At 39.1% G+C, this 17,549-nt stretch overlaps 1 protein-coding gene across 1 annotated transcript; it reads left to right on the plus strand.

The window, feature by feature from the left end:
- The first annotated feature begins 3,298 nt into the window (after positions 1-3,298).
- Positions 3,299-15,936, plus strand: LOC121643013. The gene is made up of 6 exons (XM_041990146.1): positions 3,299-4,207; positions 5,915-6,444; positions 8,050-8,659; positions 9,218-11,689; positions 12,621-12,756; positions 14,827-15,936. Exons 1-6 carry the CDS (start codon positions 3,828-3,830, stop codon positions 15,085-15,087), a joined length of 4,389 nt encoding a protein of 1,462 aa, XP_041846080.1. The 5' UTR covers positions 3,299-3,827; the 3' UTR covers positions 15,088-15,936.
- Positions 15,937-17,549: the final 1,613 nt, after the last annotated feature.

The following is a 17,549-nucleotide window of genomic DNA, read 5'->3' on the forward strand; positions in this document are numbered from 1 at the left end:
TTTCAGAATAAAAAGCAGTGTTTCAGCAAACAGAAGAGCAAAAACACAAAAAGTATTTTGGAAAACACAACCAATCAGAAAACACTTGATAAAAACACAGTATTTCAGAGAAGAGAACCACAACAAAAAAAGGTGATAAAAAAAAAAATAGAAAACCAGTAAACACAAGACAGAAAACACAAAGCTTCAGCAGAGCAGAAGAAACCCTACAGAATTTTATACAGCATTTAAAGAAAATGTTTTGATGATATATAAATTTGACTTTTAAAAGGTGTAAAATATAGATTTATTACTTTCATGTTTTTCCAAGTTGACGTTACTTCATTTTGCACCTCAGGGCCACCGTACAGCACAATCTTAACCAAAGTTTCCCTTCTCAGTTCAGTTAGTTCTGCAGAATTTCTCTCATCTTTAATGATCAGGCGAGGTCTCCTGGTTGTGTTTGACTTACATACTGCAGCAATAATAACCCTGCTGCTTGTTCTACACGATGAACACTTGTAATTAAGAAAACATGAATTGAGAAAATGGAGAGCTAAAAAAACAAACAAAAAAAATGCAGAACAGACTTTTTTTTTTTTTTGCTGTTTGTTTTCTGATTTTACACATTTGGCCAGAAAGGCTAATTTGAAAACAACACAGTAATTTATAACTTTCACAAAGTTGCCCGTATTGTGGCAGTACACTGAGCAGCCTTTTTGTTTTAAGATGAGTTAAGTATTTTGGTTTAAGGCAGCTGCCATGTAATATTGCCTTAAACATGTTAGAAGACCTCCACAATGTAAAGTGTTAAAGTTCTGTGTCAGATGTCATCTAATGTGTTTTGTTTTCCTGATTAAAGTGTCCACTTATTTGCAATTATCAGTTCTTCTCAGTGGAAGAATTTGAGCACTTCTTATTTGCACTTTTCATTGTCTCATTGTGGCCGATCAGTGAGAAGTCCTCATACAGAATTGAACCATTTTTTCTATTCTGATCTGAAACTAAGAAAGTTCAATTCATGAAACTGCGTTCTATGTCTGAATGTAGCAGGCTATTAGTTAAGTTCTCCACGTTGACAGTGCTGTGTACATGTGTAATATAGAGTACAGTTATTGTGTGAGGTTTTCTTGAATTACCATGTTTCCCTCTTTAAAAAGCCAAGAAGAAACGTGCCACAGAAACCTTAAAACAGTTGCATTGTGTTGTTGTGTTGCTGTTCTGAATGTGAGCATTAGTTTGTATTTACTCCTTTATCCTCCGAGTGGCTGTTATCAACACTGTGAAACATCAGTCGGATTTTTTACAAGTCTAAAATTTTGTCTTTTGTCTTTTTTTTTATTTTTTTTTTATTTCTAATAAATGAAATAAATTCTGGAGCTGTGTACTTCTGTGTGTATTGCAATCTATTAATCTGTTTATCTAAACTTAGAACAAAAATAAGGACATTTATGTTTGGTCAATTATTTCCCCCCTTTAATAATAATAGTTAATTTATTATGCATTGTTGGAAAACCTGATCAGTCCTCTTTACAACCAGATATATTTTAAAAGGCTTGTGCTTCCATGAAATGGGCAATACAGCTAAATGTGTGGGTTGTGGCACCAGAAAATGTACCAAATTCCTTACAAATTCTCCTGCTGGTATTCACTCCAGTTTTGATTCAAGTGCTGTCGGATGAGTGCCAGTCACAGTCAAGGTTTTTCCTTTATTACTGTGGACGTGCAATCATCCAATCCACAGAGCAACTCACAACAAGAATGAATATGAACAGCAGAATATTTCAGGGGGCCTTTCACTATAATTCAGGTAGCTACAATCAACAGATGGATTTGTCACCACCAAATAATTGGTAGTCCTTTTAGATAAGGAGGGGGTCTGCCTCACCATTTTGTGCCAAACTCAGGTAATCCAATAGAAAAAAACAAGATAAAGAAATTCTCAGTGCAAAATTGCAAATGATTTAGTTATTTCAGCATTTTACAGAGCAAGCATTTTTAAAAATATTTAGGGAATTTGGGAAAGTCTCCGAGAATGGAAACCAGTAGGCCACATGAGCTCATTTGTAACTTGAAAAAAAATTCACTCAACATGGTTTGCTGCTGCTCTCAAGAATGTAACTTGATTACTAATTACAACTCTGCGCAGGAAAACTGCTGAGTTCTTTGGACACAAGCTCATCTCAGGTGGACGAAACAGTCTTCTGTTGAAAATGTATATCACATCATGTAGAGGAGACTCAGACGTTGATGAACATAGACAGTTGAACAGCTGAAACTTTGAAGAATGGGCACAAATTCTTCTTGCAAACTACAACAATTAGTATCTTTAGTTCCCAAATGGCTATAAAGTGTGATTTATGAAGGGAGGTGTGGCCCAGTTTCAAACATGCTCTCTTTCATCTTCCTTTGGGTGTGTTGCTAACATTAACATTTAAAATTTCTACAACAAACTTGATGACTGAAAATTATTTCTCTGAACTTGTCTTGTATATGCCTTTTATATAAAGGCTTGTTTTAGACTGTGTTTTAGAAAAAATAGTTTAAATAACTCTTACTTAAGCAAAAAGAAAAAGAGCTTGCACTTTTCTCACCTGATGCCTCCCTGATCATTTTTTCACAGTCTGTCAGATGTCTCAGTGGGGGCTGATCAGTTATTACAATTATTAATACAGAGCATTTCACAGTATGGTGAGGCCAATCAGTCCAGAAAACCCTCAGTGAATAAAGGCTATGGACTGCACAGTTTAAAGGGCTTGCAAAATGACCACAGAAGCACACCTTACACTATCTCAGAGCGGGTTGTACAGCTGTTAAAGAGAGGGGTTATCACTGCTCAATTGTGTTCATTTGGAAAGATCAAACGGGACTGAAGACCAGGGAATCTAATAGTGTTGCTTTTCTATTTCTTGATGCTTTGAGTCGTCCCAGAAGTCCACCAGGTGGCATTGCAGTTTCAAGGATGTTCATCCTTGAAACTACCCCACCGCAGTAATTCCAAGTTTATGTATAGATTTGCACAGGGAAAGAAGAGTGAAAAATGTGCTCCTACATACAAAGTAAACAGCTGTTTGATTGTAGATTTGTTAATGCTTAAAATAAACACTTTTATTTTTAAATTAACCTTATTATCCAGTTAAAAAGCAATTCTTTATTTTTACATGTTTTATACCTGAATTTGGACATGTTTAGTTGTTTGATGGGGGGGGGGGGGGCATCAAAACTAAAGAATCATATATTTGAAAAAAGTTCACTTCCAAATATGGATCCACCTGGAAACTCAAGCCCGTTTTTTTTTTTTTTTTTTTTTTTTTTTTTGCTGGTTAATCAAAGATCCAGCTGCTGGCTTTCATGCACCAAAGCTTGTTCTGTCCGAACAGCAGAGCTCTGCTTCTGTGCGTGGTGGCTCTGATCAAGCTTTGGTTGGGTGTTTCTCTTTAATTCTGCGGCATCTCTCTGACTGTATGCGGGCCTGCTGTTGTGCAGGAGGGCGGGCCGTGGACACACAGCAGATTTTGGACAGTACACTAACTGAGGATGCGACATGTATGGAGCATGGACTTGAGATGCACGCAGCTCGCCTCGTGTGATTAGTATAAATTCAATTTGCGTAACAGGAGGAGGTCTAAATTGAGCCGAAGCCGAGTGTGTATGAAAAACTGACCTCGGGTAAACCATTTAGAAGCTCGGGGGAATTTAGAGATTTTCTGCAGAGGTATTTTTGCGCAGCACGGAAACTCTGGCGCACCGTAAAGGGCGATGATCCCTAGATCAGCTGATAAGACTCATTTCGTGTTGTAACTACGACTATTTGGGGACACACAATCCCCTCTGTGTAGAGGTACAAGATGATGTCACTGATAGATCTGGACGATGATCAGCGATGGGTGCCCACTCATGTGAATGTCACCGTCCTCCGCGCAAGGGGACTGCGAACCAAGGGCAAGCACGGCAGCCGCTACCTCTACACCATCATCCAGGTGGGGAAGGAGAAATATACAACTGGACTGGTGGAGAAGGCGGAGGTGCCTGTATGGAACGAAGAGTGCTGCTTCGAGCTGCTCCCTGGGATCCTAGAGGACGGCGGCCGGAGCGCATACCCCCCGGGGAGCGGGGACCTGGTCCTCACGGTCATGCACCGGGTGCTGATTGGACTGGATGTCTTTCTCGGTCAAACCATCATTCCTCTAGATAAGATATTTCAGGATGGAGCGTGTCCAAGAGATGAGTAGGTTAAGTTTGAATTAATTCAGCCCGCATGCCACTTTACACACGACTGGTGCGTCATGTTTTTATATGATAATGACTATAATTTTTAAAGAACAATTTCCTCCCCAAGCATCACCGATCAACAGCCATGTGCGTCATTTAAACCCAAAATGTAGCAGCTGAAAGTTAACCTATTATCTTCCACAGGACCAGTGCTGTTTTGCATGATGACACATGGCTGCAAGCTGCCAAAGCTTGAACCCCAGAGCTTCATTTAATTCCTGCCCCGTGGGGTGATTGTGCAGACTACACTCCAGCAGATGTTCCCATAATGCACTGCTCATCAACAGGATGAGTTGCAGTTTCCACTGTGGCATAAGGCATGATTTAGAGAAAAAAACCTCACTTTTCATTAAATAAAAGTCTAAATTTTCTTGTTTAACCACCAGCAAACGCCTTTGTATTATATATTAATTCATTTGAGTGCCTTCTTAGAAACTAATTTGGACTTTCTTTACACTTATAGTCCACAGATGTAAAGGGCAAAATGCTCATTATTTTCAGCTGGAAGTTGAAAAACATTTTCAAAACTTATACCAGGTTAAATTTGTTCTTACGCAAAGTGAACCTCAGCTAAAGAATTAAACAACCACTGCTATTTGAAAATAATAATGAACTGGAGCCAAGATGGGGGCTTTAAGTGGCTTTAGATTGTGTAAATATCTTTTTATTTAAGTTCTGCATTAGATTACCAACATCATCCTCTTATAATGCCTTTTGAGTATTAACTCTGGCTGAACTACCAATTCAATGAAAGAGTCATTAGTGGGCTTATCCTCTCCAAACTTATGTTTTCAATCATAACATTTTTGGATCACAGAAAAAGTACAGCTATGTGATAGTGAATGTCTGCTTTTTTCAGTCAGTTTAAATGTGTGCATGTGGTTTTAATGGTCTTTTCTTGTTTTCTGCAAGGAATGTCTTGGATACTTTGTAATGATTTATTGTTCTGAATTATGAAATAACAGAAATAATGTATTAAACACATCAATAAGTGACAGGTGCAACTTGAAGATCTTTGCTTTTCACTTGGATTCAAGATAAATAAATCTTCCAAGAAGTAGTTACTAAATGAAATTAACTGTGTCTTCACATATCAATCTAGATTTTCTGACTTCATTGTCACAAAACAATAGGTGAGATAACTGGACTCACTAGTTTTATGTGAAAGACTGAAGAGCAGAATGGAGTGTAACAGTACAACACATCTGGCTTTAATTGTGGCTTCTCCACTCTCTACGCTCAGTGAATTCCTGCTGATAGCTTTGGCTGTGCAACATTTTCTGTGGTCCACTCACAGAATCTCAGAGGAAGAAACACAGGGAGGATTTCATTTGCTGACCACTCATATGTCTCTGTGCCTTTTTTAAAAGTTCATGGACAGGTGTAGGCTGGAGGAGCTTGAGGAATTTGGATTTTGATTTCCTGCTGTGAGGTTTATAAAGCATTTTGTCAAAAGCAGAATTTAAGCACAACCCCCAGAGCTGCAGTTACATGTTATGTAATATGTGGCAAGCTTTGCCAACAGGAAATTATTCTTTTTTTATTCTATTTTTCTGCATTTGCTCATTTTTATCACTGTGAATGACTGCCTTGCTTTGAACAAAACTTTAATTATCTTCCTTCTTGTGTACTTGACTGCTCTATTGTGGATGTGTTTTTACAGATGGTTCAAGCTCAACTCTAAGGTGGGAAGAAAAGAAAAGGAGCGTGGAGAGCTTCAGGTGACGGTCCAGTTCACCCGGAATAACATGACTGCCAGTATGTTTGACCTCACCATGAAGGACAAGCCTCGCTCTGCGTTTGGAAAGCTCAAGGATCGGGTCACGGGGAGGAGGAGGGGGGATGTGGAGTCTTCCTCGGCCATCGTGCCAGGCCGCTATGCTGCCCTGTCAGGGTCAATGGGGCAGCCCTTTGGAGAGGAGGGAGGAGGGGTGGTAGATAGCAGAGATGTGGAGATAACAGAAGAGAAGAGGAGCAAGATGAAAGATTTCTTCAAAGGAAGGCTGCGAAAGTCAACTGACACCAGGTCATGCTCGTCACTGGCTTCAGAGAGCAGTATGTCTTCCATGACCAGCGATAACCTCGGCCCTCCACCTAGTCTGGATCTGCTGTCAGACCCCCCAAGCTCCCCCATCTACACCAGTAAAGTGAGAGTTGACTCCCACTATGGAGAAACAGATTTAGCTAAGAAAGGTAGGTTATGTTATTGTTCATGTCCATTACACAGAAAAAATGTGTCTTGATAGAAGAGGTTAGATTATTGGACAAATCAAGACTGCTACTAATATTGCGACAAAGGTAAAAAAAAATTTACGGCCAATCAAAAACAGGGGTGGTGTTTGACATGACATTTACCACAATCTATTTGTAACAAGTGTTTCTGTTGCTAGCATCACACAGATGATGTGATTTTATGGACTGAAAAAAAAAAACCCTGAAAACTGCTTATCACCAAACAGTAGACACACTGCAGTACAGCATTTCCTTCATGACAACAGTTCAACAAAAACATTGAGAAAATAAATCAATTCCATTAAATTTTTCATGCTAAATCTATTTTGCATGATAAAAACAACAACTTGTCATTCACCAGAAACTGTTTAGATATCAGTTTTCTCATATTACAGAGCAGAAAGACTACATTCATTTAGGGGACATCACTTGTGTTTTTTTTCCCAACACAGCTGCCATGTACGATTTCTGTACAGATGTATACTTATTATTATTTCTTAAGGCATTGCAAAAGTAGTAAAGAATATTTTTCATCAAGACAGGGATCACTAACCTGTGGAGGGCCACTGTCTTGCAGGTGTTACATGTTTCTCTGCATCACACCTGACTGAATTTAATGGGCCATTAACAGGCTTGTGCAGAACTTGACTAAAGAGAAAGCGGTTTCAAATCCATGTGTGATACAAAGAAAGTATCACAAATGCACAGAAGTAGTTTTGAATTCAATTCACTGAATATACTTCCAATAATAGCAAGGGAGAGATGCTCTCTTCTCTGAATGTATGGCGTTTTGTATCCTTTGGCATGTAAGAAATGTGAATTGTGGTGGGGGTAAAGGCAAACTTTGATAAGAAGGTCTCCCTTCCCTTTGGTGCAAGCAACACCTGTGGGAACTCAGACTGGTTCTTTCTGAATGTACCAGCCATAGTGAACTGCAAGAAATGCTGTGTGACTTGAATTCTTAGGAGGTGAAGGAATTGTCATGTGACATGGTGCCATAGCCTGCATCCTGCATCTTGGTTTTTCTCTGGGCCTCCAGGATTGTGCATCACAGGTTGCCCTGATCTAGTAAAAATATTTCATATCATGCTGCTTTCTGGTCATATTCCATAAGCCATTTTAACACAAATTGGCTTTTTTTTTCATCACAAAAACTTTAAATTTTGAAGAACATAGATGAGTTTAAGGCATTATTAACTGACTGGGTGGAAGGTTTTCATTATAATAAAAATCATAATAAATGGTTACTGAGCTAATAAGTGCTACTAACTGGTGCATCCTGAGAATTCCTTTTTTGTTGATGTTTCACCTCTCCACCAACATTCAATCCAACAGATTGACACTGAAGCCTACTGAAAACATATCCACCTTAGTGACGATTAGGAATGGTTATATAGATCACTGTTGCCCCTATGTGGCAAATAAAATAAAATAAAATAATGCATAACTCCTGTATATCACAAATTTAGATAGAAACTGACTGCAGGAGAACTAAAAACCAATGTCATTAGTTCTGTAACTCTTTTTGCATTTGTAGTTATGAGGAATTTCTTGTCTTTGCAACAGTGCTCACCAGCCAGCACACTACGAAGATTCTCACACACAAGCGAGCCTTCAGCGATGAAGCTAGTAAAATCACACCAGCCTTCCCCTGGTCAAATGTTGCTGTGGAGTCTGTCAAGGGTCAGACCATGACTCAATCCAAGTCGTCCTTGTGTATAAATGGAAACCATGTCTACGACTCTGAGCCATCAACTCCAAAGAGCTCTGGAGCCCTGCCGTCCAAGCTGGTACTGCTAGAGAAATGCTCCCCACTGTCTCGATCGCTGCAGAATCTCACCAAAAGAGGTGAAGACAAAAGTTACTTTGCAGAGGGTCGCCGCTGGTCCTTTGACAAGTTGAAGAAAGAGGAAAAAGAGGAAGAAAGAGAAGCTCAGGCATTGTCTGCAATATCTCAAGAAGCTCAGACAGGAGGTCGGGTTTTGGAGACATCGGTGCCCATCGTCTCCTCAGCTGCTGAGTCTCCTGAGAAAGGAAGGAAGCTAAGAAAGACATTATTCTCTACAGGGCGGAGTGATTCTCTCCCAGCTAAGTCTGACCTAAACCAGGGTGCTTCTTCATCTGAGGGGAGATTCAAAGGATGGTTTGGCTCTGGTGACTCACAGAACAAGCCGAGGTGAGTCACAGTCATTTACAGGCTCATCTCTGGGCTTCACTTAATGAAGGCCTGTGTTCAGTTGGGTGCTCTGAATCCAGTGTTTGTTCTGCTTTCTGCTCATTTGAAAATAGATATGATTTAATTTCTTTCATTTTACATGTATCATCATCTCTCATTATATTCTCCACAACTAGCACTTCAGCATTGCCATCTTTTTCACTGGTATGCTTCTCAAAGTTGCACCGTCACAGTTGTTTGGGAAAAAGGATGTGATGTCAATATAAGCTCACCCCACAAAGTAGCTGAGGATGCAGGTGGTGCTTGAATGGCTACAATGCATCAGTTATTTTTTCTTTGCTTGATTATTTTGCAAATGTGCTTTGCTTTTTAAATTTAATTTATGTTTCCATAAGTCTGCCTTTATCTGCAGAATTTTTGAGACTGTAGTTAGTTGAGCAGTCCCACTTTGTTGTGGAATATCAGCTAATATTTTATTTGTTTAAAACGATGTTCCCCATCAGGTAACCCGGCACATCCTTAACTAAGAGGACTATTGTGCCCTATTTTCCTCCACAGGCTGCAAGTTTCTCCTAAGATAGAAAGCCGCTCAGATGTATCCCATCCTCTCCCTCCTTGCTCCCCTGCATCTCCTCAGTGCTCCCCTCCCTCTGCCTCCCCCTCTGGTCATGTCTCACCTGATGACTGCAGTCACATCAATGTCTTCACCCCTTCCTCCTCACCCTCTTCAGCCCCGCTCTCCCCTTCCAACCCTTTCCTCCCAAATATGCAGCGTAACCCCTTTTTCGAGGAGCTTGTAGCAGAAGAGTCTCAGAAGTCACGTCCTTTTGCACCGTGCTCCTCTTCTGGCTCATCTCCCTTTCATTACACCACCCTGCCCGCCCAGCCTTGTGCGCCCACCACCAATGCTGAAGTTACTGCCACAAATGTGGTTTCCATTAAACGGGAGCGCTACAGGCCAGTAGCTCGGCAGATATCACTCCCTACATTATCACCCAAGGCTGCTTCGCCTAACTCCCCTAACCATTCAGCCCCTTGCTCCACCTCTGAGAGTGCAGGAGAATGGGACTTGTTTGATGCCTTTGCCTCTAGCAGGCTCAACTCTCCTAAAAGTAGTCTTCCTCCAAAACAGCTGAAAACCAGCCCAATTTCATCTCATAAACGTAGTTATCCACCTATTAGTAGCGATGCCTCTAACTATGCACAAGAACTGCAAACATACACAGAAGAGCCTCCACCTTTGCCTCCAAGGAGACTTTTAAAGACTTCAGTGAATGAGATTTTCTCTGATGGTTGGTTACATCGAGGCCAAGAGCTAGCTGTCCATAAAGAAGCGTACCTTCTCTCCCAAACTGGTGTGGCTTCACTGCAGCGTGGCAGAGAGGGTGAATGGAAAAGAACCAGCATATCTCCAGACCCTCACACAAGCAACGAGACCTCTGAATCCCTCAGCGTCCACTCTCAGCCATGCAATAATGGTACTTCTTCTGGATTAATATCTGAAGAGAAGCTCAAAAAGTTTAAATATGAACCTCTGGAAGATCAGACTGATTGTTGGGGAGGAATGTTGTTTGAGCAAGACTTGTATGGCCGTGTGTGCAGAGGAAATTATGGACAACCCAAGGTAAACAGTCATCTTTTATCACTGAACGCCGATGAAACCACTGGAAAGGACACAATTGAGAACTCAGAATCTAAAAGATTATTTGATAATGAGCTATCAGTCAGTGAACTTTTCAGTATTTCGTCTACCACTCCTTCCAAGGTACTAGATATATCTTGCTCTCCAGTAGAGGAGGTAATTGGAACTGATCTATGCGAAACCTCCTGCCTCAACAATAACATATCTTTCTCATTAACATTAGGAGATCTGAACATGAATGTGAACAATTCAGACTTTAGTTTTATAGATTCTGACGGGTCTTCTCAATCAGAGGCAGCGGATACTATCAAAAACATCGACAATTTCGCTGAGCCTGTTCCACCAGATGATCCACAGGTGACTTTTTATCAGGCGGAAACCACACCTGAGGATGTTTTCACTTTAAAAGACACCTACATACCTGCAATGAACTCCTCTTTTGAAATTACCGCATCTTCTAATAAACGGCACAAAGTACCACTAGTCTGCCAGGACAACTACAAAGATTGTCAATGTGAACTCAGTAACGTTGCACCCCATGATGAAAGAATGACAAACAACCAAGACAAATGTGCACTGATGTCACAAAATTCAGCATCTGTTTCATCTGACGTTGAAACTGAATGTAGAGAAGAACAGAGACAAAGTGATGATGACTTTAGAAATGTAAAGGAGGTCTGTGATGATAATGGAAACCCACAAGAAAAGTTAGCCAAATCAAATCAGACCAAATCCTTTTCAGGGGTTGTCAGTGCTCGAATCAGACCAAGAGGAACTTCCCGACAGAACAGCAGTGACAGCCCAAACAGCCAGAGCAAAAACGACAGAGAGCTTGAGCAGTTTTTAGCTCTTGTTCAAAATATTTCAGAGGTCAGTGAAGGACCATTATCTTATCAACCCACAAAATCAGCTCTGTCTTCCTTAAAGATGTTAGATAAACAGACAAATATGCTGGAAAGTAGCTTTACTACTGACCAACCACAGCAAAATGAGTCTACCACGACATCAGGAATACCTTTAAAGAACAGCACGACATCACGTTTAGCAGAAAATCCTTCTGAGATCACTTTTAAAGACCTCCACGCAAAAGTTGCACCAAATTGCCGAACCCCTTCCAAGACAAAGATTGGGAAATCTTTGCAAGAACCCTGTTCTCCCTCCACCCATTATGTACTCTCCCTGTCAGCTGATCCTCCTATCTGTTACCCCCCAATATTTTCCCCAAGCATTGGGCCCAGTGCTGGAGCCAGTACTTCTCTGGCTGTGGCCCCCTACACCTCCTCCTACTCTACCACCTTCACCACTGACCATCCCCTGGTTGATGCACGGCACTCACTTTTGCCTGAGGAGACACAGCCTGCTAGCAACCTGCCCCATCAGGAGAGCAGGTGAGAGTCCTCACACTAGGACATGACTTGTACAGATGTGTACTATGAAATATGTAAATTGGATTTCTTTTATTCTGTCTTGTTGCTGTGATGATTTTGTTTTCTGCTGAGCCTGCTTGTTTGATGTTGATCACATTTATTAATTTTAATTCTGCCTTGTTTCATCCAATATGATTGGATGACGGCTGCTGCATTGCTTCTGGCTTTGCTTCATATTTATGTTATTCATCTCATGTTTCAGTTTCTTCTTTGCTTTTGGACTTTTGTTGTGTTTTTTTTATACTTTGCACTGCTAAAACTTAGCTAGACTTGTTGCTGTTCTGGCTACCTGCCAGTGCAAGCTCAATATATGTCTATAGCAGGATACTGTATGAATAAAATGAATAATTTCACTAGGGTATGCCTTTTTCTAAAAGCACAAGACAGTCAGAAAGTAAGTGTTATTTTAGATTTGGATTCAAAGCTTCCTAAGAACGTGAGAAAGATTTCTAAGATTGGGAAGTGACTCTAATACATTTGATAGACACATATGAATAAGAAGCGTACAGTCAGGAGTACCACATGGGTTGCTTACTGAATGGCTAGAGGGGATCGGAATGATTTCTAGTGGGACTCCTGGGCTTAGTTCTTTTGAAAAATCTGGATGGTAAAACTTAACCGATTCATCAGCATTTTTTGTCATCAAACATACCCAGATTGAATTTAAAGGTTTTCTATTTATTAGCTTTCCTTACATATAGAGAGCAGTTAAATTGGTTCATGTGCTTCACATGTTTAGCTTTTACAGGATGAGTGTTTATTAAAATACATTTCTACCTCATCGATTGCAGGACGAATAATTCAGAAGCTATATGTTGTATAAGTTATTAGATCTGATTAACAATAAGTGTGTCTGTGTTGAAATGCTAGTGCTCACATCTTTGTTTTGCAGACCACATCCAGTGAAACCATTAACATCTAGTCAATCAGAGAAGAAAGAGGGTCGCTCTGTTCTTGAGAAGCTCAAATCTACCATCCACCCTGGACGCACCACCTATCAGGTTGCAGTGGAACCTGAGAAGATTCAGGTATGGTTAAATAGACCAATTGCACCAATAAATGGTCATTTACCTTTTAAACAATCTGTAATAAGTTCATATAAGCTCTCAGTTATATCCACAGCAGTTTAATTTATGATTTAGACTACATCAGGACCAATTCATCTCTTTACAAGCAGCTGTTCCTTGCTGCACTGAGCTTGCCTCTTTCACTGAGGAGAGTAATACTTATCTCATTACTCAAGTGTAACATAATTCTTTGGCCCAGATAAAAGCCTCCATCTCTAGACACCTTCGGTGTCACCTGAAAATGAACAGAAGTACGGAACTTCTTTATATATTCTTCCTATGCAATGATAGGACACCTACATACCTGCAATGAACTCCTCTTTTGAAATTACTGCATCTTGTAATAAATGGCACAAAGTACCATGAGTCTGCCAGGACAACTGCAAAGACTGTCAATGTGAACGCAATATTGTTGCACCCTATGATCAAAGAATGACAAACAACCAAGAGAATTGTGCACTGATGTCACAAAATTCAGCATCTGTTTCATCTGACATTGAAACTGAATGTAGAGAAGAACAGAAACAAAGTGATGATGACTTTATTTTATTTATTTATTTATTTTTACCCTGTGGGGGTTTCTCTATTTTTTCAGTTGTAGCTGCAGTTTATTTGATGGTCTGGAAACTGAAGTGAGAGCCAAGAAGAGAAAAACATCTCTTTTTGATAAAAAATGTCACCCCCTTGTCTTGTCAGTTATTCACAACATATTGTGTAATACACCATAATGCACCAGCTGTTCTGGTGCATTTTGCAATGATAAGATTCTGAGATCTGAAGAAATCTCTGTATGCAAGAACCAAGACAGAAACAACATTGAAAACACAACCTCTAGTGGCTGTCAGAGCAACTGCATGTACATAAAAATCAAATGGTGTAAAAGTTATTAAAAGAATATATTTAAGTTCTAATTATAATAGTTTCCTAATTCAAACCAGGTAGTTTTTATTCCTAATTCTGACTAAGTTTTTAATTGTCTCAACTCAACCGGGAAGGGACAAAAGAAAGTTAAGTATATTAATTATTTTATTATTAAAATTAAAATACCCCAAAAAGTGTGGCTTTGTAAAAGAAAGACTTGAGAACGACATCTGCTTTGATGTGGAATCAGTATGGGTGACATTTCCTCCTGCCACCTCATTAGTCGTATATAAGGGTATAAAATGACCTGAATTATCGTTCTGATTGGAGGACTTTTTGCATTCATATAGGATATTTTTCAGTGAAGGACTTTTTTATTTCAGAAATACATCCTTAATTTGATTCAACACATATTGCAACAGTATGGCCACTGAAAACATTTGGTACAGTAATAACTACAAAATAAAACAAACGAGGCCTTGAACCATTGAAATCCTTTATCAGTCAACAGCATTTGTTACCTATTATGCCCAAATGTTCATGCTATTATTAAACAAATAAGTGATGAACATGTTGCTTGCATCAAATTCAAAATGACTGCATTTGAAAGTTTTTCATTTTCAACATTTATATGTTAATTTTTTTATTATTTGTACTGATTTCAAAATTAAGTTTTAGTGATTTACAAATCATTACATTTAATTTTACCCACAGTTTACGCAGCACTCTGGCCTTTCTGGAAACTGGGTTTAAGCACTAGCTGGCCAGATAATGTTGGAAGACAAACTGCATGACCATTGTTATTTTGCTGAATCATATTTTACCACCTACAGCTAAAAAAAATTACATATAGTGATATGCTCTTTGACATTTTTCATGTTACTTACATCATGAAGAAGATTACTTTGTACCTTGTTTGGAGTTATATAAGAAAGTTATCACCTACTTCATGATTTAAGCTCAAAGTTGTGGCTACATGGATAGCTTAGCTTCCTCCAAAGGCAAAAACATCAGCCAGCCAACATTTGGCATTAACCTTATTCTATCCGCTTTCATTCCTACCAAGTTAACTTACAGTATACTTTCCAAATTATGAAACTACATTCATAGGTCAGTTTTCCATCTATGTAACACATGATACCTCTTCTGCTTCTTTCTCCTCTGCTGTAGGAGCCAGCAGTGGACAGAGCAGCCCAGTATCAGCACCTGACCAACATGGAGCTCATCTCTCTGCTGCTGCAGCAGGAGATGGACATGCAGAAGCAGCAGACGGCCTCTGAGCAGCAGGGGGCGCAGCTGGAGAAATGCGAAGCCGAGTTGAAAAAGGTTAAGTCACAAGTTCGAGACCTGGAGGACTACATTGATAATTTGTTACTGCGGATCATGGAGCAAACACCCACTCTGCTTCAAGTGCGCACCAGACACAAGTGACATCAGGGCTAGGGTGCAGTTTTGTGTATTGGAGATGATGTATAGCCTCTAGAATATAGTTAATAGCAGGAAGCTGTTTTTCCAGAGGCTCTTTTGGTCAAAGAAATGCTCCAAGGGTTCTGATCTCACAATCATCCAGGTCTTCTCACTGCTGATACTGCCCTGTTGATGTAGACACAATATTGCTCATCATGCATGCTGGTTACTAGCCTGGTTTGACACAAACAAACAAACAAAAAACAAACAAACAAACAGAACAATGTGCTATAAGAAAAAGCAGATGCAAATGGTAATTTCACACATGCTTGCTAGAATAAGTTACGGCAGTCAGCTTGTTGTTAGTTTAACTGTAAAATCACTGCTTTTACATGTGCAAAAATAAATACACATGGAGAAAAAAAACATTTTTGGAATTTTAAAATAGAAACTTAAAAATTACAGCAACATATAACAAACTGTTTTGCAATGCTGTCTAAATAAAGAAGAGGTTTCTATATTAACATTGCTGTATGGTGAGCAAAAAAGCAATGTTCATGTTTGTCTCATAGAAGACAGAGGAAGATGAAAAATTTTTAAACAAAATATTGTTTCGCAGATGTTTTTCCTTTCAATTACGGACAATAGATGAAAGAACAAATAAAAATATTTTCTTTTTCTTTTTCAGTTGTTTGGAAATTGAAATACTTTACTGTAGGAGTACAGAGTAACAGTGCAGTAAATAGTATCATAAGTTATTTCTATCAAACACTTTTCCTGGATAATATATTCAAATGCTACATTATTATTGCTGTAGCTTCCTGCTATGCTTCTTATGACCGCAGTACTGTAATAAAATAAAGTGCACATGAATCAAAATCTGTAGTTTCATTATGCTGTTGTCACTAAGTCTCAGGAGGACTGCAGAGACACCAAACCATGTTGTTATGCATACTGTTCTCCACTCTTTTTAGTCATGCAAAGAAGAAAATGCACGCCTTCTCAATTCTAAGGTTTGTGAAATCAGAAAAAAATAAAAATAAATAAATAAATAAATAAATAATAACAGGCTTGTATTGCTAATCAAATTCATTAATTGATCAACAGTAAATGTGAGGACCTTAAAGAGCCACTACTGAACTTTTGGCAGATTTTCACACCTTAGTTCCCTGCTAATTATGGCTAATTCGGCATCTGTCTTGCATCCTGTTTCTTGTCTGAGCTCTCTCCTTTGAGTAAAAGTCAGTCCAATTTATATTCTTGCTTTGTCACTTTCTTTTTTTCCCTTGCTTCCTCTGATAATGTCCTCTCAGCTTTCTTTGTTTAATATAGCATATTCCCATATATATAAACATACATAAATAAAAATAAAATAGGAAAAATAAGAAAATTCAAGAGCTACATTTCAGATTGTAAAGACTTCAGTTAGCTAATTAAATGTTAAAGTTCATTGCAGTACAAGTTGAGAAAGTATAAACATGTATGGTGTGTACGGTTGAAAGAGGAAGTCTCTTATCTCAGAACATGGAAGTAAAACTTAAGTTTGTAAAGTTTAATCTGAAAAAAGACATCTGAATCAAAATCCCATATTGAGATGTAGCTAAGTGGAAAAAACAGCACATCAGCTGTCAGGCATGGTAGTTGAAGATTTTAGCTTGTTTTGCCCTCACAGCACCTGAATACTTGCAGTCAGTGAGTTGACTGTGACGTGCTCTGTATACCAATTCTAGAGCCAGATGTGAAGCCATCTGTCTGACAGCTAAAGCTTGTGTCAAACTGTCTTCTGCAAGGGGATGACGATCCCAAGCACAGTAGCAACGGCTTGAGCCCAATCAATGTCTTGACCTCAACCTGATTGAAATCTAGTGGTGGCAACTTAAGAAAGCTGTTCATAAACAAATGTCTGCAAACTTCCATTTACTTAAGCAATTTTTTTCTTTAGAATATTGGTCCAAAATCCCCCCACAATGAGATGAGAGACTGATAACATCAAACAGAAAATGATTGCCTCAAGTTATTGTTGCTGAAAGTGGTTCTGTACTTTGGCTTTGTTTTTGCCAAATGAATAATACTAAAATATGTTATGTTGTTGTTTATTTGAGGCTATGTTTACCTACTTTTAAAACCTGGAAGCACATATTACTTATTTTATGACTCTACTTCAAACTTATGGTTTAAAAGCGTTTACTGTCGTTTTCTTGACTGTTAAATCCTGCAGCAGCAATGTGCGTATCTCTCCACTAGAGGGCACTCTCTACTGTAATTATGGAAAAGCTGCTGGTTCAGCAGCTCTGATTTGCTGCCTTTGATTTTGCAATTCAATAGAAAAATAATCTTTCACTCCACAGACCATGTATAGCCCACATTAGTAGTACTTTAGATAAATCCCACTCGTGTGGTTTCAAGTGCACTTTATGAACTGGTTTACATCTTTTATTACCTGGTATACAGTTTAGACAGACAGGGGTGTTAGCACACTGTGAAAA

Source organism: Melanotaenia boesemani, chromosome 7 (genome assembly GCF_017639745.1).
Source record: "Melanotaenia boesemani isolate fMelBoe1 chromosome 7, fMelBoe1.pri, whole genome shotgun sequence".
Lineage (NCBI taxonomy): Eukaryota > Metazoa > Chordata > Actinopteri > Atheriniformes > Melanotaeniidae > Melanotaenia > Melanotaenia boesemani.